Genomic DNA, 26,157 nt, shown 5'->3' on the forward strand with positions numbered 1-26,157 from the left:
CGTTTGCTTTCGATACACGAAGCGTCGATTCTTAAAATAACCTTCGCTCGAGTCGCACCCAAGGCCTTCGTACGTCCGACTCAAAATCACGCTGAATGAAAAACGACAATGGAAATCCGCTTGAAACCGTGTAAAATTCGCGATCAAGCCCGTTCGATCGCGCGTTGAAACCCAGACCCCGACTATGTCCCTGAAAACGGAACCACCCAAATGAATTGCGTGGGTCATCTGGCGTCAAATAAATCCACGAGTCCGGTGGGTGGCGCGAACGCGACCGTGCCGATCTCGCCCGTCCGTTGCACATGGTTCATCGAGATATACGACGTAAACTCTTTCTTTCCCCATTTCACTACCTCTCACCCTCTTTAATCCTCTGTCTGTCGTGGTTCCGTGGGTCGGGTTCGTTCGCTCCTCTTTCTCTCGCGGGCCTCGTGGTCCCAGGAAGGACCACCCACCCAACCTATACTTAGCGAGGTGTCGGCAAATTGAGCTATAGATGCCGAGGGTAATGCAACAGAGGGGTGTCCGGCCATTCGTCGAGGGTAGAGGGGGGGGGGGTTGCACACGGTGTGGACCAGCATCGTCGATACCATCCGGCGCGAGGTTATTAGGGACCTGGACGGCCTGGCCGGGCGGTACACGCTGCCACCACTAATTTCTTACAGCACCTGGTCTGTTCTTTTACCGCAAAAGACCGAGTCTACCTTTTCACAGGATTTCGAGACGATCGCTAGTCCCTTCGACACCGGTACCTGTCCCTATTGCCTTATTGCCCGGCGATGAGAAGCTCTTTCTCTTTTGCCGTCTATCTGCTTCTTTTCACGCCGTTACGGCAGGAAATATTTTGTAGGACGCGTGTTGCGTCGGTAAGCTGCTGGATATCTACATCGACGGCGATAAATCACGAACAACCAAAAACCGGTAATAGGTGGAAGCATTCGTAATACGTTTTCGTATGATTAACGAGCTGCTCGCGTAGATTATTTCAAATCTATTATTGCCAAGTCGAAGGTAAATCGAAGCTCGGAGAATCTTCGTTCGAGTCGTGGCGTTTCCGGGGCGTCGAGAGGCGAAGAAACGGTTTCGCTCGGAACGATTAGCGTGGATAATGTTGCGGTCGGGTGACCGCAGCTTTTCCGGCATCGGGTCGTCGATGTTTGTATGATAATAACGAAGGTGTGGAGAAACTCGAGAGGCACTTGGGGTGAAATCGAGAAACGACCAGTGTCTTCGCCGTGCAGCGTATCGTAAGTCGGCAAGGAGGCTGGACGTAGAGCACCGAGAGACCAACACCTCGAGAAAGAGAACGCACGATACCGAGGACGAGGATGATAGAAGGGAAAGGGTAAAGAAGAAGAAGAAGAAGAAGAAGACGAAGAAGAAGATGAAGAAGTGAGGAAGAAGACGAAGAAGAAGGAGAAGAAAACAGGTTGTAAGAGGAAGAGAGAGAGAGAGAGAAGCGCGAAGCTACGAGTGGAAGGAGTCGACGAAGGAAGAGGGAGAAAGAGGGGAAGAAAAGCGGTCCTTTTGATGGAGCCTTTGTCGGGTCTCGCGGCGCTCGGCGATTTGCAACTAAAATCGCCCCGTTCGCTTCGCAATCCTCACCCTCGCAGTGATTTGCTGCGAATTTATTAATGCGACCATCGGTGTGGGTCCATGCGGTGCTTCTCTTTCGCGAATGTACACACATTTCGACATTGCGGATAATCCTCGTAACCTTCGAGTATACCAGTTCTCGAGGACTCGTCGTACTCCTTCGTCGAAAGGAGCTGCATCTTCTCTCTCGAGACGCGAAATTCCGATGCGATAAATCGGCCGTTCGTCGTCGTTGGACTGTGACGCGGGTCTGCGTCGCGAATAAGCTCGGAACTGCACCGATGGCGAATCGGTGCTGGCCGATTGGCCATCGAGCGGCTCTCTGTGATCGAACGTTTCTCCGTCTGGCTATCCCCTTCGCGCACTCGCGAATTTCCACGGCAACGCGTAACACCGTGCAAAAGTTAAGCAGAAGGACCACTCCGCCTCTCGACACAATGTTGCCGGCCGGTCGGCGTATCTCTCGCGGACCCCGCGGAGATTGCATGTCCCGGGCGTTACACGCGCGGCCCGACGCGCACACGGAGAAGAAAAGAGCGTGTGGATGATCGTCGAACCACATAGCCGGCCGAACACGAGCGTGGAAATATGAATAATATAGAGGCGAGGGACAGGAGAGAAGGAGCGAGAGAAGGAGCGGACGACGGCGTCCGAGGAGAAACGAAGGGGACGAAGAAGGAGGAAGACGGTGAAAGCGGTGGAGGAAGAAGGACGAAGGAGAAGGTGGAGGCTGGTAGGCAGAGGCGAAGAGAAGGAAGAGAGCGGTAAAGGAGCGCGGGTAGAGACCACCCCGTGGCTTGTCGGCTCGTTTGATCTTCTCCCACCCCAGCCATCCTCCTGCACCCCCTTCCGTTCCCTCCTCCTCACCTTCCTCTGCCTCTCGCCGTGCCGCGTATCGTTCTTTCTCACTTCTCGGTTGCTCGTGCTCCGAGTGCTGGCCTGTTCCGTCGCTACGATTTCGATGTCGCCATCTCTCTCTCCCTCTCTCTCTCTCTCTCTCTCTCTCTCTGCCGCGCTCTCCTCACGAAGAGGTTCTTCTTCACCGCGGTGATTTCTCGTTTCTCCGTCCGATCAGAAGATTCCGTCTTTCTCCGGTCCGTTCTCTGTTCTCTGTTCTCTGGTCTCGTGGTCTCTCACCTGCGGAGAAGAGGCGTCCGACACGTCAGAATCACACCTTCTACGACTACCCGCTCACTAATAATCCGAACCCCCGTGTGCTGTGATGCCGTGTTCCCGGGATCTGTGGAATTCTCTGTGTCCGAACCCATGGCCGGCTTTTGTCTCCTCGTAACCGTCCACCGATTCCAGCCCCGAATCTCCGTACAATCCTACCTCGCGCTCGCGTCCTCTCTTCCTCTTCTTCGACGATTAAATCGTACGATGTAATTGTTTCTCGCGTTAGTCGGACACCTGTCTTCTCCCAACGTTTCCTCTTTAATCCATTTATCGTACGAGAAAAAAGGTAAAAGGGAAGGGGGTGAAAATGGCGTCGCATGTACCACGTACTCTTAGCATTGAAACGAAGCATCGGCCATTAGGTATCATTTTTCAGCGCTAATTGGACCGACCGTTCGAAATATCACCAGCTACGCTTCGAGATATCGGAATCCGATAGAGCTGAAGGTAAAGAACGGCAAAATCTCTTCGAGGGAAATCCATGGCACGAATATCGGATATCGTTCTGCAGACCGTTGTAGCCTGGGCGTTAGTCGAACGCGCTACTTAATTATCCCGCGGCCTCTAATCTGCCTGCGCCGACACACACGCCACGCTATGCACCTAGTAGACGCTGCCGCGGCCGAACCTACTATAGACGTCGACGAACCTAAATCTCTGGGTTAACCGGCCCCGACCAACGGTGCTCCTACTTTCCAACTGTCGTAGATTATGACATTTTCTACGATTCGGCCGACGTTCGTCGACCTTTCGATCGATCCGTACGTTGGACAGCCTGTGTATCTTCCGTTAAATAGCGCAGAACGCAGGACGTACGATCGTACGTTCCGTTCTATCGCGGCCGATCCAATTACATCGAAATATTCACGTTCCCTCGCATCGACGATGACCTCGGCCCTTCTTCCTGCGAGAGAACGAACGGAAGACGGCTAGGCAAGTCTCGAGAGGCGGGAGGATCGAGGACGAAGAAAGGAGTCGCATCAGGAGGAGGCCGCGAAACGCCACCGATAAATTTCTCTGGAAACTGGAATGCCCGGGACCACCTCCACGCTTACGAGTTGCAACACTTCTGGCCGCGCTGATCGGACAAACTGCCGGCCGGCCGGTGATCTATAGTGATGTCCCGGCCTCGCTCGGTACAATAACCGAGGTGAGAGCGAGAGTGTAGGGGATCCAGAGGTCTGTAATCAGCAGCCGAGCCGCTGGCAGACCCTGCCGCCCGGTCCTGGGCCTCCTTACCATTAACCTATCCGGTACCCGTTCCGTTCCGTCAACCTGACGTCATCGTGATCCCTGATCATTCTATACGCGCGTATCCTCGCCGCGTGAAACGACCTGTACATCGATCCTATGCAACTTTCCTGCCCCCTAGGTATCCTCCTAAGACTAGTTTAGGTCGTTGCGACGATGATTCTACCGGTGATTGATGCGATTGTCTATGACTTGGTTAATTGCTTTCGCTCGAAAAGGAGCAAAGTTGCGGATGTTGATATATCTTTGCGGTTTCGATGCGATGGTGTAAGGCCATCGACCACTAAAGGGTAGAATTTCTAACAAAGAAACTCAAACATGACGTCATATATGAAAAATCATGTAACAGAAAGATACGCAAGGATAACGCATTTAAACGGACGAAAATTGTAAATTTATCAAATTTCTACGAAAAGTCGATGACGGAGCTGTAACGTTGAACGAAAAGCGGGTATATATGTATAAATAAGCGACGAGTGAAAAACGAAATCTTTGCTCTTCGTATTGCAAATCGATTTCGTCCGAATCGACACGCGAATATACCGTCGGTCTCGAGACAAGTGAGCTGGTTTCGTACGTAATGCGTCATTTTTCGTTTCGACCGCGAAACAAATTGTTTAATTTTAAGATCGCCGCTTTACACCGACCATCGACGGGACATGCGATCCGTATGGAAAAGTCGAGCGAAAACGGCGCAGTATAAAACGTGTTAACGATCGTACCATTCGTCGAATACCAGTACGAGGTGTCGGTTAACAGCATTTGAAACGCAAAGTTGTATCGCTTCGAGCGTTTATGCAGCGAAACGAGTAAAATCCATTCGTTCGTTCGTTTATGAGTTAATGCGTTTCCGTTCGATAGGTTAGGAGCTCACGAGGGAAAAGTAGCCGTTGATTCGCCTCGTCCGTTCTTCGATACGTTATATCGTACGCTCCACATCGTGGACAATGGGAAAATAGATTGTTCGATCGGAGTATATTTTATGGACATGCGGTGCGTCTAACGCCGATACCGATATACCTACGGTCGTCGTAATTAGCGGTCATCGAGGACTCGTACCGTCGGACAGACTGTTTGCCGGGAATGATCGAACGGGTAATCAGAACGGATGATTGACGGGTCTGATTTTGACGTTTACAGGCTGTCAGGCGAATGAAATCGACGTCAGACTTCCGCTAGGCAACTTTATCATTTATTATTCCAGTCTACCGGCTTTCCCTGTTATTATTCCGACCGTGCACTGTCGACGATTTCGAGCATCGGCCGATACACGTTTTCTAACGTCGATACGCACGGGATCGTTCGGCTAACGGCGACCGTGGCGAACGATACACGCGTCGGACAGATCTAGTTAGCGTTCATGGGCTATCGAAGCCGACTGAACCGGTGTCCAACGCGTTTATTAAATGGCTTAATTTGCTAGCGACCGCCGCACGAGCACAGAGGATATTAATGACACATACACGGAAAATTGCACGGTACATGACTAACCGGCGGCGACTCGCGACTTAGAAAACAAACGTGGCCCGTTTCGACACTGGCGCGCACGCCGATCTCCAAGGCGGACAACACCGTCCACCTCCTATAATAGAGCCCCGTACGAATATCGGGACTAATTCCCGCCAACCGTTCATTTAACTGTCAAACGATGATTAATCGAGCGAACATGGCCAAACGATTGACCCGGCGAAACTGGCCAACCGATTAAATCGTTGGACCCGTTAACGGCGCGCGACCGATACCGTGCTATCATTTACGTCGCTTCGACGTCCTGCAGCTTCCACCTGCTTCCTTATTCGCCGCGTAACACGGAAGGAGTTACGTAATCTGCCGTGTTTATCTTCGTGTTGCCTCTTCGCTATTACACGAAAAACGTCTGGCTTTTGATGTAGAAAAATTCATCGAATCTTTCCGACAACTTCTTATCTCTATTATTGAAAAAAAAAGAAACCCCAGAGTCATCCATCTTTTAATCGTACAATTCTTTGAAACTTCAAGGTCTCAACACGATCTTCTTATCCCTCGAACATCCTCGTCAGATACTTTACACGACGATCGTGCAATTTTCTCAGAAATGTCTCTGCTCTAAGCATCTTCCAAGAACGATAATACTAGAACGAATTACGCGATTTTTGTCGACACACGAGATGTTACGCGATCGCGGTGAATCGGTCGTGCGTTGATTTTCGTGTGGATCGCACGATACCAAGAGTTTGTTAGCGTCCGGACTGTTGAATATCATGGCTTTTTAGCCTGCAGGTGTCATTAGGGCGAGGACGAACGGACGGACGCTGATTGGTCTCGGCCGATCGCCTTCGGGGACACCGGCTCATCAGCTGTCCCGTTCGCGCCGCCGCCGTCGCCGCCACCGACGAAGGCGACGACGACGACGACGACGACGACGACGTCGCGACGACAAACCAACGATTCCGTAGTATTACGCAGGAGAGGAGAAAATGTTGTCGTTCGATCGTCCGATTACCGAATATAGAGATAGTTTCGTGTTTTTTAAAGCGTTCAGCTCTCGTGGATCTAGCTAGGCGATGGATCAGACGAGATAGACTCTTGCACAGTTCGGTGAACAGAGATTTAATTAAAAGCTAGTTTTCGTGATGCGCGTACGTAAAGATACGCAAGGATACGGCGTAGCTCTTGTAGATCGAGGTTTTTTATCTTGTTCGAATCACAAAGACTTTGTTAGCACTCACGGCCGGTCCTGCTTCGTTAAACTCTGACAGATTTGGTCTCTTATCCCTTTCAGCGGGTAGAGAATTCACTAGAATCCAATTTCCGTGTGCATTAAGGGATCGTTCATAGAGGTTGGCGCGGGTTTTCGTTGACGTCGGTCCTTCGTGCGAATTCTGCGTTCTTATCTCGTTGGAAGCGCAAAGATTTCGTTAGTATGCCAGTTAGCCTCGTCCACGTCCATCACGGAGGCGTAGATCGAAAAGGGGCCACCGAATCGTAGTTCGCGAGTTCTCGTTAGCGTGGCTAGTTTCGCCCCGAAAAAAAGTCCACCTTCCGTGTAAATGAAACTCGTTGGCGAGGAGGAAGATCAAAGACCCCGGCAGGTAGAGAGGGTTCCTTCACGAGCACAGAGCAGTCGGTCTACGGGGAATCTAAAAAACGGCTGGAAAAAAGAAGGGCCGAGAAAACGACAACGAAGGATGGGGAAAGGAGGGAAGAAGAGGAAGAAGAAGAAGAAGAAAATGAAGAAGAAGAAGAAGAAGAAGAAGAAGAAGAAGAAGTGGAAGAAGAAAGCGGCTGAAGGAGGAAGGAAAGATTTGGGCGCGCAACGAGCGACCATCCGGCGGATATCGTATTAACGAGGCCCGTTGATGGGTCCAGCCTAGATTCACGCTGTCTAATTACATCGTGGACCGAGGGAAACTCGTTCCTCGCGTGCTGAAGCGGATCACGTCGAAATTATGGATCTGCCGCGCGCGGGGCCACGACTGACTGACGCATGACTGGCTGCAGGTTAAGCGAGTCAACGAGTAAATGAGTCCGAATTACGTGGGCGTGTCAATGCCAGAGAAATGATCTTCTGCCCTGGCCGTGCCGCAGGAATTCCCTTTGCTTCGAGGATTATGCAAAGCGCCAATCGCTTTCAGCAAAGTACCGATCACCGATTTCCGAGTTATTTGGACTCCGTTTGTGCCCGTCTGCCTCCATTTTCGGATTACGATACCACCGGTCGCGGTATACTAATTGGAACATTTATATTAGCCATTCGAAGAAAATGAATATAAAAACGTCGTATCTCTGAGTTGGTGGTTAGACCCGTTCCCGTGTCCTTGAGAGATTAAACGAATCGTCGAACAAACTGTAACGTAACTGCGCGTTGAATCGCAGATCGCCAATTTACCAAAAACCCTATGAAGGACGAAGCCTTTTTTCAAGGACCAATTTGCATCGCGGTTCTCGCAGCTAGCAGAAGCGTGAATAAATCGGACGAGGAGAAAGGACAAGCAAGGTAATTTCACGACGGTGCACAAATAAACGGGGGTGGTCGCGTGACACGATTAATTATCTGCGAAGGATTGTTTGCTCTTCTTATCGTCCTTCGTTCGATAACGCGTGTATCCGGCTCGATAATGTCGGCTCAACATCGTTTTATTTTCCAACGATGTCATTCTCGTTTCGGCCGGACCCGCGGACAATAAGCGAAATTACGTTGATGTACCGGTTGGATATCGGTTGAGTTATTGGTGTATCGGCTATATCGAGAAAATTGGCGGTGGTCATCATCGCCATTATGAATTCTTTATTTGGATGTTGCGGCGCTTGAATTACAGGGCGGTGTGGGCTACCTTGCTTACTGCTTCATACGTGGACTCGTCGATACCAGCGACGGCTACGAACCGACAACGCCACGTCTCGTTTGAACCAGCGCGCGATTCGTTCTAAATCGAATCGCCACTCTTGTTCCGTTCGAACGAATACGATCTTTTGATTACGCGCCCATCGTCGTCTTTTATCGACCCGTCGTCTTTTATCGAACGTCTACGTCAATAAACAATCGACACTTATCAACGACCAGATACGCAGTGAATTCGCGGAGAATTTAAACGACGCGTGATTTTCCAAACGCTGAATAAATCTCCTATTCCAAGCAGATTCAAAACGCATACGTGCATACCTGGAAAAGTAGCAATCAGATTTCTTCGCCTTTTCCTTCTCCCTTGCCCTTTCCTTCTTCCACCGATTCTTCTCGCTTTCCTAGTTTTTGCCGCGTTTTACGTAACCGCATCGCGAAAGTCTATATTGCGGGGAGAACGTCTCGAAGCGGTATCGTCGTTGCACACGAGGCGAGCCAAGCGAAACGTGTAATCAGCGTGTATATGCTCATCGCAAGTAATCACACCTCTAATAGACATCCTAGATTCAGCCTCGATTAATCGATCAACGACGGCGGTAACGACGCGTGTTTTATATCGAGATAATGACGACAGGCTAATGACGGGCTCATTAACGAGACTCGATATAAAATGGTTCCGTTTAGCATCAGATATTCCGCTAACAGGAAGTAGGTCGGTAATACGCGCTTCGGATATCTTGTCGTATATCTCTCTTGTTTGGGCAGAGACGGGGAAGAGACGACCGAGGTAAAGAGGGGAAGAAAGAGAGAGAGAGAGAGAGAGACGTTGCCAATGTCCGATTAGCTCTTCTATTTACGAGGCAGAAGCTAACGGCGCGACATGCGAATTGCCATTAAAACCAGACTGTATATTAAAAACTCGATCGTTTGTTCACGGCTGTCGACCTTCTCACGCATCGTGTTCGATAACGTGACAGTTTTCACGATCCATCCGCGTTTCATTAATATTTTCAGAATCTTTGACGAGATAACGAGATACGTGACTTTTCATACATAAACTTTGAACGTAACTTCATACTTAACTTTCGTACTTAAACTTTTGCGCGTAAAGGCGCGCAACTGATTCGAAATCGCTTGGAATCAACGAATCTCGTAGAAAAAGTTTATTTTTCGAAGTTAAGAAATTATTGCCTTTAGGTTTGCAATTACAATCTAATGCATATAACTTGGTTCGGAATTTTGCAAGTTTCCGTGTAAACGGAGTTTGGCTCGGTTATGACGAGTACCAGACTTTCCGCGAACGAATTCGGATCGCGAAATGACTTACTTCATCTTAATAAATTACTGCTTCGAGTAAACCCTGTGAATAACATCAAAAAGATTCTCGGAAGGGCCGCGTGTATCGCGCTATTTCCGGACAATAATTCTCATCCTCGTGTAGCCCTTTCAAAGCGTCGAATGTCTCTGCGAAACTTTCTACGGTGTACTCGTATTAACTCGTAGCCGTAACTCGCAATTGTACCTAACGTAATCCCACTAGACCATTTCTAAAGTTGTTCGATCGTTTCGTCTACCGTCTTTCTTGGTAGTCGCTTTGCATATTGTCTCGTTTTGCGGACAATGAGTTGAAATAAATCGTCCATCTGATGGTCTGTTTCGCCACGGAGGACTCACCCTTCTCTGCTGTTTTCTATCCCATTCGGAGTGCGAATCGGATCGGTTTAAGGGAGAGCGATGGGACCAGGAACAGGGCACAATTATTCCTCGCCTTTATTTTAAATGTCTTCGTTTATTTCGACTCACTATACACGCTACTAAGATTCCGTTCACACACACGCACTCTCTGCTTCCCTTTCACGCGTCTATCACCTCGCAGACCAACAAGCGCGATACGGATTTACATCTTACGCGATCATAAAGCTCACTAATTAAACTGTTGACCAGGTATATTGCAGTATCCCATCTATCGTTTATAAATCTCTTTCCATTTATTTATTTATCTATTTATTTATATTTGTTTGTCCTGTTGTCTCCCTTTCCGTTTATTCTAATCATGCTCGACAAATCTATCTCGTTTATGCGTAATATTAACGGAGGTGGAGGGCGGGGAGAGGGATGAACGATGTATATATAATATATATATATAGCTTATGTACAACGACGAGCACTTCACGACTGAACGGCTCTCTTTTATAATTTATACGCTATAATAATTACTTAATAACTTACGTAAATCGTCGATGCTTCCTCTGGATTACTTTTGGCTTTTTTTTTTTTTATTCACCACGATTATCTTCTTTCGCTTTTCCGCAAATAAATACAATATGGTACAGGTGTCCGCAGAACGGTCGCAGCAGTTCGTCCTAGATATTCGCTAAAGGAAACGTGACACACGTTCGACGTTTCGTACAGGACGTTACGTACTTTTCTCTCTTTCATATAACGTGGATTACACTTTGTTTACGCGCTTCCCTTCTAACGCTTTGCCATAAGTATCCACGTAAAACACCCGATGAAATAGGGTGATCCGATCGCGACTGTAACACGAAAAACATCGTCCGGTTTCATCGACGGGTTCTCGACGGGGCTTAGCTTCGAATATTTGGCAGTCTTTAATTTACAAAACATTTTACAGCGATCGATAAATCGCTACCTCCGAAAGGATCATCCATTCGGCGTCCCCATCTTGACACGTCGACACGATCGTTGTGGACCGGGTCACCAACGACGCCTATTATCCGCCCTATTAGACCGTTGCAGACTTTTGCAGACTCTATTCAGTCTTTGTACATCTTCTCGACGAAGAAACGTCGCGGACGACCTTATCTCCGCGAACAAATCCCATTTCTTCCGACCCTATACAATCTCGCCAAAACGGCTTCGTCTTCGCGTCCGTTCTTCGCGATACGTTGCCGAAGAAGACGCTTTCTTTGTACTATGCCTTATCCTTCCGTCCCTACGCATCGATTACGATACACCCGAAAGACACGATGTCGCGACGATCACGGTCGATCTATACGATAATCTCGATCGACCCCGTATTTTCCTCGTGCTCTCTCGCACCAAGTAGATACTAAACTGCGAAGGTCCTCCTACTCGTAACCCTATCGAGTCGGTGCACGTAGAAAATGAAGATCCGACTCGACGTTCGCCTAGCCACCCACAGGTCGCGTTAGGGAAACACAGGGAACGTTTTCAACGATCGATCGATCGATTATCCTCCCTGATCACTCTCGGCAGACGGCTGCCTTCGCGAGCCTCTAGTTGCAAGAAATCGCGGTTTTTCCTCAACGACGAGCATCGAGGCGTCTCGTTCCCTACGACTTCTCGTCCATACTGCTCGGCAGAGGCCGTTTCTTCAAGATCCCAAGATCCTGGACGTTCTCCAAGAATGTCTTGTGATGTTGCGCGACCAGCAGCGGGTTCACCGTCTGCACGTCCTTCTTCAGTTCCTCCATGTCCCTCTTCAACTTCGCTCGTCTGTTCTGGAACCACGTGATTACCTGAGCGTTGCTCAAACCCAACTGCGTGGCGATCTCGTCTCTGTCGGCCGGGCTCAAGTACTTCTGGTACAGGAATCGTTTCTCCAACTCGAAGATCTGCTGATTGGTGAACGCCGTTCGACTCTTGCGCTTCTTCTTCGGCTGCTGCCGGTTGTTGAACAGGTTTAGGTGGTTCGCTTGCTCTGCAACAAATACGGTTCGACAGATGGTTAGACGAGACGTGTTCGTTGCAACGGGTTCGACGCGTTCATCGCGTTAATAGAATCGATTCCCGTTGATAAGAGTTTCAAGTACCAACGAGTTGTTTGTGATTACGTGTCACGTGATCGTTCCCACGTTTCTCGTCCGGCGGCTCAAGGTAAAGAAACGTGATTGCGGAAACGTGTGCGCGGAGAAATAAGGTAGAACCAATCGATTCGAGGCATGCGTGACTTCTTGTCGGCGAATCCCATCGAATCGAGGACGTTAATGATTTCTATTCCATATCGTTAGCAACAGATGTGGGTAGTCATCGCGTCGACCACGATCAAAAAATTCTTTCGCCTAATAGAAAATATCGAGTTAGAAACATCGAACGAGTCTCTTCGACCGTACGACACGTACACGTAGAGAGTAATCGTTTCCAACGGTTCGAAAGCTCTGAAATTTCGCGTTTTAAGATGTACGAATTCGCAGTGTTGGAAACGGAGCATCCCGGTATACGAAGCGTCCCACCATAAATAAATAGGTCCTGAAATTCGAGGGCCGATTCTTTCTAGTCCTCTTTCTAATATCGAAATTTCTTAATCTCCGAACGAGACGCGGCTAGAGGAGAAATGCAAAACGAATCGGACATGGTCGGGCGTGTTTGAATGCCCGGCACCTAGAACAGGGTCCCTTCTCCCGCACGGTGTTGCTCCACACAGCTTCCACGGCCACAAATCAGATGCATTTTCGTGTGGTGGTAGGGATCTCTCCATAAAAATCGTATTACCTATTCGTCACGGTGTTCAGAGGACGGGATTCCAGCGGAGCTTCTCGTCCACACCGGATGCTGGAATTTTCGTTGCTTTCGGCCGTGGTGCCCTCGACGAAACGATCCCAATTTGACGGACGCGGACGATACGAACCGAAATGCGCGGTTAATACGATAATTGTTCGAGCGTTCGAGTTATAGAGTTGCTTTCAGAATTACAGAGATTCGATATTAATATTTCTCTGGTACTCTTTCTTTCGTATCTACTACCGTTTCGAAATTGGCCGTCGATCTAGCAACAGAAAACCGAGAATCCATCCGCGGCTGACTTTATCGTCGGGCAAACGCCGTTCGTAAGCCTCGCGATACCGCCAACGATCAACGTCCACACGCCGTCCACTTTGAATCGAGCTGTACTTTCCTAAACGATAAAGTCGTTTGAACAGTTCATCGCGCGCTCGTTTTTAGCGACACGCTCGCAATTTTTTCCATCCATTTCGGCGATCCCTCAAGGAGGGTACACAGGAAGCCGAACGCGGCGGGAAACGGTGGCGAGATTAGCGACGGCCGTTTTCGCGATGGCGTTAGCCATTAGGAAATAATCGAACCGAGCGACGAAAAAGAGAGGCGGCCGATGAGTCGTGGACAAGGTAGCCGCGGAGTCTCTACAGGATCAAAGAACGCCGCCATCGGTCACACCTGCGCAACCCGACTGTACAGTCCAGCTTGAAAACTACCTCGCCGATCAGCGATCGGCCTTGCTTCGTAAGCGTTCGCCTCAAGGATGCAACCTTCCGTCATTCTTTCGCCGTCGTTTTAAACGCGCGATATCTTCACCCCTTGACTCTCCTCCCTTTGTTTCTTTGCCAATCGAACAAATTTTCCCAAGCAGAGAAAACTCTGTATTTAATCGCTCGTCTGTCGATTTATCGACGCGACTAATTACGTTGACAAATCGGTGATCTATCGGAGACATATTTTGTTCCTGAGCAGAGGATTTTAATAGAACGATCTCTAATCCGTTTAATCCAAAGTAATTGGAAAATTGGTGTCCGAATAAATCGCGACTCGAAACGAAAGATACGTTTCGCGAAACGTGTAATTCGAACGAACGTTGACAACCGCCCGAGGAAGCGGACAGTATATTCCGCTTAAGAACGCGATTTCGATCCTTTAATTGTATATTACCGGGGTTAACGGCGTCGGCTCTCGCGGCTCTCGATCGCCACGCGTTCGCGATTCGGTCGAGCATCTCCTGTGGACTTTCGCCGCCACGTATCCACGCCAAGTTATCGGCACCTATCGACCAAGATAATATCTATTACGATGTCCATTACCGACGGAAACTGCTTTCGTAACGCCCCCCCCCCCCAAGCGCGCAAGGAGAAGCGCTTTTCTATCCGCTTTTCTCGGTTTTATCCGCGCTTGTTTTTCCTCCGGCACGGTGGACACGTTCGACTACTTTTCTAAACCACACCCGGAAACTACTTAATTACCAGTAGGATAGCAGAGCGTTTAGCGTTCACCGAAAGTGTTATTACATCGCCGTAAAGCATGCAGATTCACCGTTTTAATGCCTCCGGTGATCGAGTCCGTTCCTTGCGCCCTCTTTTTTTCCTTCCTTTTTATTGCTCAGAGAACTCTTCCCTTACAATCCAAGGAATTGTCTAATTGTAAGCGTCTAACGCGCTGGCTTGCTACAAGTGGCAGTGCTAATTACGCTCGTACCAGCTCGTTTACCTCGAAAATTACATCGTCTCGCCGCTACTTTATCATCTGACGGCTGTTTAAGGAGAAGCTGCCGCAAAAATGCTCCGCATCCATCGTAAAGATTAACGTTTTGCCTCGGTTTACGAGTTGCTTCTTGTCGTTGTCGTTGTCGTTGTCGTCGTCGTTTTCCATTTAGAAGCAATCTTTTTTTCTATTCTACCCTCGCTTCGTTTTCCCCTTTCTCGGTATCTGCCGTCCGAACGTGACGTACGCGAGCACGGTTTTTCTTTTCGGGTGCGCCGCGTTTCGAGCGAGAAAAGTGCACGATAATTTTGTCGTCCCGTCGTCCTACACTTTGTCTGTTGCGCGGGGCTCGAATCTCTCGAAGCAGAATCCAGAAATACAACGATGGCAGGCGATGGTCGAGGAAAGAGAAGCGACGGAGAAACGACTGAGAAGCGACGGAGAACGGAAGAAACGAGAGAGCTCGCAGAGATATTAGTTTCTGCGGTTGACTCGCCGCGGAGATTTAATTCGTTTGATGTTCACGAATTCGCCGCTTCGTCCTTTCGCAATGCTTCTCTTTCTCCGTATCTCGCCGTTATTGTTGTTGCTGTTGCTGTTGCTGCTGCTGCTGCTGCTCCACGATTCCCCTCCTCTCACCGTCCCGTATATTTTCTCACCTTTCTTCGTCATTATGTGGTACTTTGTATTTCGTCAGCACCCTCTTCTCGCTTCTGCATCATCCCTCTTTACAGAGAGCTAAAGACAGAACCTTGCGCGGACTCGTACTCAACTCCCTCAGTCGTATCAGCGATGATACGCATTGCGCGTATTTCTATACATTTGTATTTTTACCAATTACGCTTTCTTTCTTAATCTATCGATTCCAATTCGATGGCGCGAGTTCAAACTCCGAGAATTTCGTTTCATTTCGTGGAATGCCCTAATTTATAGTTTCATTTCATCGTTATCAGGAATATAAGAAAAGGAGCGAAAGAAGCGGCGTTGGCTGATAAGAAAAGGATCGACGAGGCGTCGGGCGACCCTCGTCGCTTCCGATACCGTCGATCACAGAAAAAGGAGAAGACGATCGGACCACCTGCCGCACTCTCTAGCTAGGTGGACCACAGGTGGCCAGCAACGGTCGTTCGATTAACACGGTGACTCTGCCGAAATCGCGCTTCATTACGAGACCTGTTATCCCTGTCCATTCTGCCTTGTTTCTCCGAAACGAGCGAAACGAGCGAAACGAGCGAAACGAGCGAAAGGGGCGATGGATCGTCGACGGTCTTTCATAAAAGAGGCAAGAGGAGAAGGGGAAAATGGAAAAACGAGGAAACTATTCGAAAGACGCGAGGACCGTAGACGTTACGGGCGTCGATTCAAAGTTGCAAAGCGGTCGTGCGTCATTAACTTCCAAGTTTCCTCCTTGGTCGGTATCTCTCCGTCGATTACAACCGCGAATATATTAAAAGCAGCGGCGTCATTCGTCTCGCGTCCTGTCCGCCATTAATAAGCTATCAACGTAAATTTTATTTTAACGCGTTAATCCGCAGACGTACGACGGCCCTTCAAGCGGAAGTCATCGCGTTGGCACTCGATACCGCCGTGGCAGCCGAGTTTCCGCACGCCAATTGGCGTGTCCGTCCGCTGTTGATACCGTGCTGATAGAGTACAAGCGATGGAGATAGCCTACCTGTACAGCGAGCAGTTGGAATTTCACCTTTGGATCCGTTTCTTTTTTTCCTCTTTTTTTTTTTCAACTACTGACGTTTTTTGTCACATGTTCAGGCGCCTCGTGTGCTTAACCGCCTCGTACGCCGCGTTCCACCGGCAATGGGATGTACGATCGATACTGTCGGTGGCCTGTGTCAGAGGTCGATTCGCGCGTGCTGCCGTAAATTTCGTGACTTTTTATGGGCCGCTGAACGACCGCGAAATGAAACGACGGTGACGCGTGACGAGCCGAAGACCGACAACCGTTTCCTCGTTTTTTTATTTTCCCGTGGGTTTCCCGCGAGAATTTGAATTTCACGAAGACGAAAGAAAATCGAGCAAAGTCGGAAAAAGCTACGTTACTATTGTAAATGTAGAATTATCATAGAATAGGTTTCGAATCGTAAGAAAGTTTTATTACGGCAGAACGGTGCGTGGGTTAATGAAATTAGCGGACTGAGAAACGAAATTATAAATCGCGCGTTAATTACGGTGTACAAAACCAGCCTGCCTTAACGAACGGCACGCATAAAAAGTTGGATAATAAATGTCAGCAGGAACCCTGATGCAATCACCGAAGGATATCTTGCGATCGGTACATATATCCGAGCGAACGTGGCCTCGTGAAAACGCGGCTGGCTAACAGGGACGAAAGCGTTCGGCGGCCATTTTGGTTCCGCTCCAACAGGAACCGCTCGAGTAGAATAGGCATAGAAGCTAAGAGACGATTTTCAAACGATCGGTCACCGCCGATCCAATAAATTATTCGCTAACGGTTTCTCGTTAACTGACTTTTGATACGGTCGAACCGTGAACACGGTTCCCTCGCTTAGGAAAATTCGATCGATCCGCTCACTCATCCTACTAATAATTTCTCCGAATGCCGCTTATCGATCGGTACGTTTCGTTGTTGAAAGTACGTAGCAGAGGAGATGGAATGAAAAACGGAAACCGGGCAATCCGAGGGGCAATGCGAAGGGTAATCCGTAGAGTAATTCAAAGGGTAATCTGAAGGAAATATGGAAGAAGCGTTTGATTTCCACGAGAGAAGAGTTTCGTAAGAACGGAGAAACAACGCGCGACCAACGTCGACTAACGAGCGTGTATTACCGTTCCGTGTGGGACGATACGCGTGAAACGCTTTCTCGCTCCTTGTACTCGAACTGAACGAGCGTTGTTGCGTTTCTCTCTGTTCAGCATTCGACGAAAGATTCTTGCGATATTCGACCGCGTAAAAATTATTACGTTTTTCGGCTATACGCGGAACAACATTGATACTAACCGCGTTTCTCCTCTATCTCTCTGTGTGCCTCTCTCCCTCTCTGACCAATACTTACAGCGAAAGAGAATCTGTTTCTCCACTCTTTATAAAATACATAGTAATCTATATTGATTTTGAAACGTCGTAATCTCGATAATCGTTGGCTGAGAATCCGCTGTTGCTCGAATGCCTGTAACGAGTTTCTACCGCGTTCGTTAACTAGAAAAAGAAGAGAATATCGAACGAAGGGAGGTTCGTGAACCGTTCGACGTGTAGTTATTCGAGATACTAACGTATATACGAGCTGGGCGGTTAAGAGCGATCACAAAGAAAGTAGAAGCGTGTATAATGTGGAATTATCGAGTGGCAGACAGGTATGCTGGAAGAACGACCTGCCTGCAAGCCCATCGACGTGATTTTTGGAGCGAGACGAAAAACTAGCCGACCGGTTAGCGGCATGAATCGCGAGACAAGAGGAACAGGGTATAAAAAGAGGAAGGGAAACAGCCTACGGATCCGATAATAACCGATGCGTTGCTCCATCGAACGAGGCTACTTCCACGATCTCATAAATTTATTGTATCGTGATAAGTGGAAAATTCGAAGGTATCTTAATCGATCATTAACCGATTTATCCGCTGGATCCCTGTCACGGCATCGCCGGCCGTTCTCTAGATAAGACCATTCAACGATCTTTTATTCCTGTTGCGTGTTTACGTTTGTACGCCATAATATATCGCGTGGAAGAAAAGTACAACTTCCAGCCTGAACATAGGTATGCCAAATTTGAGATCCTAAAACACCAATACCTTTCGATTCTACCTTCGATATCACCGAGTATTAGGATCAAAGTTGCATTATCGCATGATCGATCCAAACGACGCGATCGATTCGAGTGTTCGCGAGAAAGGTGAAAGGCGGCCGTCACCACCCCCGTCGACTATTCGATGCCCAACCCCCCGACTCCGTGTACCATCGGCTGCGAAGGAAACGTTTCGCGAGTGTCCTATAAATAAGACAGAGGCTGTCCGGTGACGGGCTAACATCCGAGGCATCGCCGGTATCAAAATACTCGTTAGAAAAGCTCGCCGGTGGCACGCGTCGCCGCTTCCCCGAATATTTTGCTAATAGGTCGTTCGCTCGTGACTCGAGAGGACGCCACGAAGGATATACGTAAAGGGGACACGTAAAAAGAGGCGGGACAGCGACACCGTGGAGCAATTTGGATGTGTCTTCCGTCGGTCGACGGTCATTTGTCTCCCAGCGGCAACCATGCGCGTCCTTTCTCGTTCTCGTTCTCTCTCTTCTCTCTTCTCTCCTCTCCTCTCCTCTCCTCTCCTCTCCTCTCCTCTCCTCTCCTCTTCTCTCCTCTCCTCTCTTTATTCTCTTTCTCTCGCTTCTCCAGCTCTACCACGATTCTCCGTCTGTCGACCGTGTTTCCCGTCTTTTTCCATCTCTCGAGCTGCCGGGAACTTCCTTCCCTCCCCCGGCTAACCCGAGGGGCTTTGCCCACATGTCAACGATATATTTTCTGCCGGCCCACAAATCGTTTAGCGGGTAATTTTGAAATTGGAACACTTATTTAGTCGTTTAGGCCCAAGGGCAGAACCGCAGAACACCGTCGGAGATTTATCGTTTGATTTTTCGCCGGTTTATAAATGCCATTTTCTTCCTCGCTCCCTTTTCCTTTCTCTTTCCTTCGTGCCGTTTCTTGTTTCGAGATTCGCTTCACGCTTACGCCCCGTGTCTTTGAAGTTGACGAAACGAATCGTCGGTTTGCCGATGATGTAGTACGAGGACGTCGCTTCTTTCGTTCGTAGATTCTGGTAATTTCTGGGTAAATTGAATGGGTTCGCGGTAAAAATACTTTCTTCGCTGTGATGCAAATTGACACGTCAAACGAGTTACTCCGTGCCAGCTGACTCCGTTCGATTTATCGACCCCGACACCTCACCTACATCCTCCGGTTCATCAATATTCATCGTTCCTTCCCCTGTCGGATTAACGGACGGGGGATTCGCAACATCTTTGTGATTTACCGCGTTACTTTTGCCCCTGTTCCCTGTTAAAATTTATCACTCGCGGCCTTCTCTTCGAACGAATCGCAAGATCGGTGGCTAGACGAGCAAACACCGATTCTTTTCAACGGCTGATTTCCCAATAGGAGATTTAATCAGCCAGACCGTTCCAATTTCGATAGTAGCAGAGGGAAAATGGCCAACGTCGAATCGATCGCAGGCGATACGACGTGGACAAGCAAAGAGATAGGGGGAAAAAAAAAAGAGAGCGGGCAAAGAGAGCGAAAGGCGGAGCAGGAAATAAGTATGGCCGCCATTTTGGGTAAGATTTGTCTTCATTAGGACTTCCTGCGGCGCCGTTAACGTCCCACCTGGTGTTACAAGGTGTTGAACCACTCGAAGCAGTGATATTAGCGACTGATGAAACGATATTGCTCCTGATGGGTGGTCCCTCTTCACGGAGCCGTTGATGAAGACGCCAACAGTTGGCTCTCCTTCGTCTTCTTCGTAGCCGGGCTTACGACCTGCCTGAACCGACTTATTTGCCCCCGCCGTCCTAGCTTTACCCGCCGTGTCCCGCACAATAGATATGTTTTCGTCGCGCGTGCCTCGTGTTCGCCCTTCTCGTACGCGAACCTTCTGCCGATCGTTTAAACTCGTTCTCCCTGTAGCGTTTTCGCGACTTTCGAATCAATTCGTGTTCGAATGAAACTGCGAATCTTCGAACTTGAGCGAAAGTTTACGCGAAAGTGCACGGGACGCTGGTCCGAAAGCGGAATGCCGAAACGAACGCGCATCGTCGCTGCTTGCTCTACTTAGTAACCTCGAGCAACCAATTAATTTTAGACAGTCGAGATCCAGCAACCGAGAACGCGCTATCTCGTCCATTCACCGTCGCGTGAAACAGCAAAACGAAACTCGATTCTCGTCTCTAATTAAACCGTATTACCAAGCCTATGAATGAATAACGGTTACGGTAAAGAGCGTTCGTCGACGAGAGACACGACGCTTAGAGGGGGTTGGCCTCGCTCAACATAATTCTTCGAACGCGTCGCGCCCGATGCAAGTAGCAACGTATCGTTCCACGACGAGACATCTCTTTCTCGTCTCTTGAAATAACAGACGTTTCAAGAGCCGTTTGGCCGCGGTGCGATGATCCTATTAAAACGGACTTCTTTCTCAGATCTCCATCTTGCTCCATCTTGCTTCATCTTCGTGACGAGCGTCGCGCGTTCACCCTCTCTCTCCTCGCCGTTTCTATTTCCGGCGCCAGTCCCCTTTCGCCCGCTTTTACCGGCTTTCAAATCGTCCCAACACAGTCCCTCGATTCACGTGCCGCTGATTAGCGTAATTATCACAGGCATTCCTCCTACCGTTGGGCTCTCGATTCTACGTCACGTGAAAATTGACGCACTTTCATCTCAACTGCAATTTCTTGATCGAACGCGCTCGATCCGCGTTCTTCTAACACTCGCAGAGTCTCGTATCGTACGTTATATTCCGAGTATACTACGACATAATCCGCCGGTTTTTGCTACACGATTCGACGTTAATCTTCATCGGGCTGGAAATTCGCACGGAAAGCGAGCGAGAAGGCAGAAGCTACCTCGTTTACGCGAGTTTAACTATCGGTCCGGCGATCACCGGCGCAAGAAGCGAACGCTTTCTACGCAACGGTAAACACAGGATCGCCGGAAGCAGAAAAGCAAGAGCCAGGCACAGACCATGTTTTTCATTGGCGTATTTAAAATGCGCGCTCGTCCGCACCTCGTCGAGGGACGCTCGTCTCGTCGCGGCTACTGACAGGACGTCGTCTCCCGGTCATTAGTTACGGCGTCGTCACTTCTGCAATTAGAAGCCACTAAGCATTTTTTCTCTCTTCCCTTCGCGCGGTCTGCACGCGTATCCGTGTGTGCGTAAACACGCGTGCGCCTTTCGAGCGCGAGCGCGTTTACGAGCTTGCTCCTGGCAAACGAGTCAACACGCCGGCACCGCGTTCCCAAGAGGATCCTCCCGCGACAATGCGTCGTAGGCAGCGCGTCCACGTAGCTACCGTAGGTACTTGCGTTCGAAAACGTTCCCATTAAACGACGGGGAAACAATCCTGAGACAGCCAGGTTTCGCCTTTCGCGAGCGGACTAAAAAAAAAAGTAGATCGCGTTTCTTTCCCCCTTCTTCTTTTCGTTTTTCGCGTTATTTCAGCTATTCGGCACAAACGGTACAAAGTAAAATTCGAGCTACGAGTGTCTTGAACGCCTTCTTTTCAATATCTACAAATTTTCTCACTGTTCCCCGATTCTCTAAGACATTGTTACAGAATAAAACATTAACTTCTTAACTTCTTCTCGATGGCTCGAACTCTTAATTCTAGAATAAACGATCCTTAGCATATAGGAGCTAGTAATTTCTATGCTTATCCTACAATTTCCAGCCTATACGCATCTCCGATATCTCGGTAAATCGGCTCTTACCATGTAGCGTCTGGGTGTTAATTAACACGAGTTAAACGATCCGTGTCAGCGGCTGCAGCGGCGTCGTTGACAGACAGACCGAACGATTTCCGTATCTCTCAGCGGTCGGGAAAATCGCGTCAACGTACGAGCGCGATTACAAGGCGCAACCTCGTTTTCACCGGACGCATTCAACCCCGGAAGCTGGCCGCGATTCCCCCGAGTCCAATATCCAGCCGGAGGTTCGACAGTTTACACGGTATTGAGTAACAACGTTCGTAGGCCAACGCTCCTTCTTGGAAAACAATTTCTGTCGTCAGGGTTGCATTCCAACGGTTCTACGAACGTGTAGGCTTCGCGGTCGCCTCGTGCGGATAGCCCGACGCTTTCGCCCGTATAAATCAGCGCTCGTCGTGACCGTCGAGATTTCTTGGGAAAGCTGTTTCCCTAGAGCTCGGTCGCTCCTTTCGAGGGCAACGATAAAACCAGAGGTCAACAACGTTTTATTCTCGAAAAAAAAAGAGAAAAAAAAGACAGAAAAAACCAGCAGCATCGTCCGGGCGATCGAAATTAACCGATAGATTGGATCAGCCCGGTTTCTCGAGTCGTCCGGAGAGAAAACAGTTTTGTTATTTTTTATTCGGCCGGTAGTGGTTCTTGACACGTACCAACTAGCTAGAAGGGGTACGATACGGCAACTGGCGATCGCCGCAAACGGCAGCAGGGGCGGAAAGTGGCGTGATGCGTACCGAAGGGCGGCGGCTATCGACTAGACAAATGATAGAGCGGTGTTTTCGATAAACTACGAACAACCACAGACCAACCTAAACAGCGTGCACGAGTATGAAATAATTCCCCTCTCGATTGATATGTTAATTACACGCAACAATCAACCCAGAAAATTAATACTCCGATCGTTTCCTACGATCGATCCTCGACCCCTTCCTATACGCGTTTCCCAACACTTTTCTCGTCATAGTAATCACCGCGATTCCTCTATCAACGCTTTGAAATCAATCGTTTTCCCTATCTGGTGTAGCTGTCTCGGCTCTTTTTACGCCGGATTCGCTTGCATCGAGCGAACGTTTCGCTCGCTTCCAATACAATTTTCAACGCGTTCGAAGATCGACAAGGAAAGGATCTTCAACGAAAAATTCTTCGACGAAGAGAACGGTAAAATCAAATGGAAATATCTCTCAAACGTAAAACCGATCCCGCCTTTTTCTCGATCGCGTAGACGTCGTCGTTTAGATCGAACCAGAGAGAGATCGCGCAAGATTCACGCGAGAGAAAAACGGGGAAGAAAGAAAAGTAGGAGAAGATGAGCAAAAAATATACACCTGGCAACTACTATGTAATTATCGTTTGGAATATTGCCACGCGGCAACCGATCGTCGCTCGAGACCCTGGTTTTGCCTAATGGAATGACGAATTAAAAGCGCGATCGAATCCGGCGAATTAGCCTGGCGGTCGGTGTAATTAACAAGGGGCTCTCTCTCGCGCTCTTCCATTTGCCCTCGTTAACGTGTCGTTGGCCGTAAATCCGTTCGAATCAGCTACTGTTAATTTCCTCCGTACCGTACAAACCCGTACGTTCCCGTTCCTTCGATTCTCGAAACTTTCAAAGTTAAATTATGATCCAACGTTCGATTAAGGCGACGTCGTATCAAGCAACACCGTCGAATTACCGCGATTGTAATCGCGTTCCATTGGAAATCCAACCTGTCTTTGGCCGTTCCCTTCTCGCGGACGAGCTCGAAGATAAAGGAAAAGTCGAATCGTCGTTACAAGGTAGAAAGAGCGGCCGATGCTTGTCGATTTTTAACGGGCCTTCCGAGAAGACGCCGCGCCGCAGCGAATCGGTACAGCCAATCACCGTGAAACGATCGACCGACACGGCTCGCGACTAGCCATCTAGTAATATATACGCTCACGACGCGAGAGTACATCGTCGATAATAGTTACGACAGCGGTTGAAAGTCGCGTTAGTCAGCCGCAGCCAGAAAAACCAGATCGATTTCACTGAGTTACGAGTTTGTTAGTCGGGCTGGCCGGTTATATCGCTCGATCGATCTCGCGACTTTTCAATATCGCGTCGGAGACTCAATGAAATCGGTATGATTCGAACGCGACGAATCCCGATCTCATCGCGTCGTTCATTCTGATTTTAACGGATGGCACCGCCATCAATGGATGTCCTTCGAAATTAAGCAACGACGTATCTCTCCTCTCTTTTCTCTCCAAATCGATCGAATGCAAATCGAAGGATAGCGTTGCGATACGGCAACGAAAGCATCCGGGAGTGGCAGTGAAAGGATCAAAGTGTCTCGAAGAGATTTCCCGGCATAATCCACTCGTCAGAGCTACGTTGAACTACGCGCGATACTCGATAGTCGATAGTTTGACGCAGTTATATTAATAACATCGGGCATCTCAGGCGGTCTGTCGACCTAAGAAAAGCTGTAACGGACAAATGATTCTATTTAATGACTCGCGCTATTAACGCACCTGCGGGGATTAAATCGCCAAATAAAAACTGCTTTTTGCTCGGGACGAGCGTTAGTCACGAGAAGGAAAAAAGAAAAAGAAAGAAGAAAAAAAAGGAAGGTGAAAAGGAGGAAAAAGGAAAAAGAATTCATCGGAGAGGATCAATCAATTACGGATTTGTACCACTCAATAACGCGTCTTTTATCTTGGCGATTGTGCGTGAATAAAATTATCGATAAGTACTCCGATGATTAATCGACGGTATTATTGTTAATTACCATTCTAATGAGTGATTGATCGAGGGAACGACACCTGCGATTAGTTACACATCGAACAATTAATTACAGCGAAAGAGAGAAAGAGAAAGAGAAAGAGAGGGGGTGGGGCGAAGACGACACTTGTGGGTGAGTTTCGCCGGAGTCATTTCACCGTCCATTTTTATTGAGAAACAATGAGATTGTTTCGATTCGCGATTCTTTCGTTTCGATGATCGCTTAACTATCGGTTCCTTCCTTCGCCCGGCCACCGATTCTTTCTCTCTCGACGGGCGGTAAGTAAACGCTGAAAAAGAGGACAATAAACGAGAATAGAATGAAAACGCGAAGCGTCTACGGAACGGATCATCGATGATCCGATTCTATGAGATCCGATCCGGCACCGGTTCGACACGCTTCGTTGATGGAAAGGAAAACAAGACAATAGAACACGGTCTTTGATCAGCTTCTTAATTTCCCGTCCGAATCGATTGTCGTGGATCGCTCCTTTGCCTCTTTGTCCGAAAAGACCGAACCTATACCCCTCACCCACTCTTCCACCCCCGCCGAATTAATTCGCATTATAAAAACAGTTGCGGACCGAAGGGTTCTTCTCGCGAGCGAACCTTGCAAAAAATCGTGCGGAAACTTTTCAAGATCGCCGCCTTTTGACGCGATTGGGGCACTTGCGAGTACAGTTCGCGTCGATTTAAAGGACGCGTCTGTACGGGAGAAAGATATCGAGTACGTTCGAAACGCGTAAAAAATAACTATATCCTCTAACGAGAATGAAATTGCTATTGGCAAAGCAAGAAAATTTAGCACAACTTTGACATTTCGTTCGTTTTAGCGTTAACGTTTTAGCTTTAACATCGCCGCTACAGATGACTCTCTAATATGATATCACTGACAACGAGCAGACGTTATATCCTTTGGACGAAATATGCCTAGTCTTGCGACAATTCCGACTCGAGCAACGATACCCTGAAACCAGGCAATAAAGAGAAATCGCGAGGTCTGCGGAGAAGGGAGGAACAGTGGAAGAGAGGCGAAAAGACAGGTTCCAGTTTCTCCTGTAAGCTGCCTCCTTCGTTCTCGGCCGATCCGCCATTTAGTTTAGTCGTTGTTCCGTATAAGGCAACGATCGACGATGAACGACAACCGACTAAGCCTAATTAACAGCCATCTAGTATCGCCTCGTGTAAATTCACCCGGTGGCTATTAGCGACGATACTTTGCAACCTCTCCGCCAATCAAGAAAACAACCACTGGAATATCGCGAGGCTCGATGCATCGTGGCTGCAAATTACTAGAAATACGTTTACGTTGGTTAACCGAGTCTGCTAGCGAAGCGTTTAACTCGAACAACGGCCGGTTAACCGTGGCGAAGCTATGGGCAAAGGTACGGGCAAAGACATGGTCAAAGGCAGCTGTGTCAACCGACGTTAAACGAATT

The 26,157-nt window shown here is 48.7% G+C and overlaps 1 protein-coding gene across 1 annotated transcript in view; it reads right to left on the reverse strand.

The window, feature by feature from the left end:
• Positions 1–10,133: 10,133 nt before the first annotated feature.
• LOC122568457 (alpha-protein kinase 1-like) overlaps positions 10,134–26,157 on the reverse strand; it is a 46,108-nt gene continuing 30,084 nt past the window's right edge. Inside the window, exon 2 of the mRNA XM_043728207.1 lies at positions 10,134–12,029. Within this exon, the coding sequence (XP_043584142.1) occupies positions 11,662–12,029 (368 nt within the window). The 3' untranslated portion in view covers positions 10,134–11,661. The remainder of the gene's footprint in view (positions 12,030–26,157) is intronic.

The sequence above is a fragment of the Bombus pyrosoma genome, linkage group LG1 (assembly GCF_014825855.1).
Source record: "Bombus pyrosoma isolate SC7728 linkage group LG1, ASM1482585v1, whole genome shotgun sequence".
In the NCBI taxonomy this organism is placed as follows: domain Eukaryota; kingdom Metazoa; phylum Arthropoda; class Insecta; order Hymenoptera; family Apidae; genus Bombus; species Bombus pyrosoma.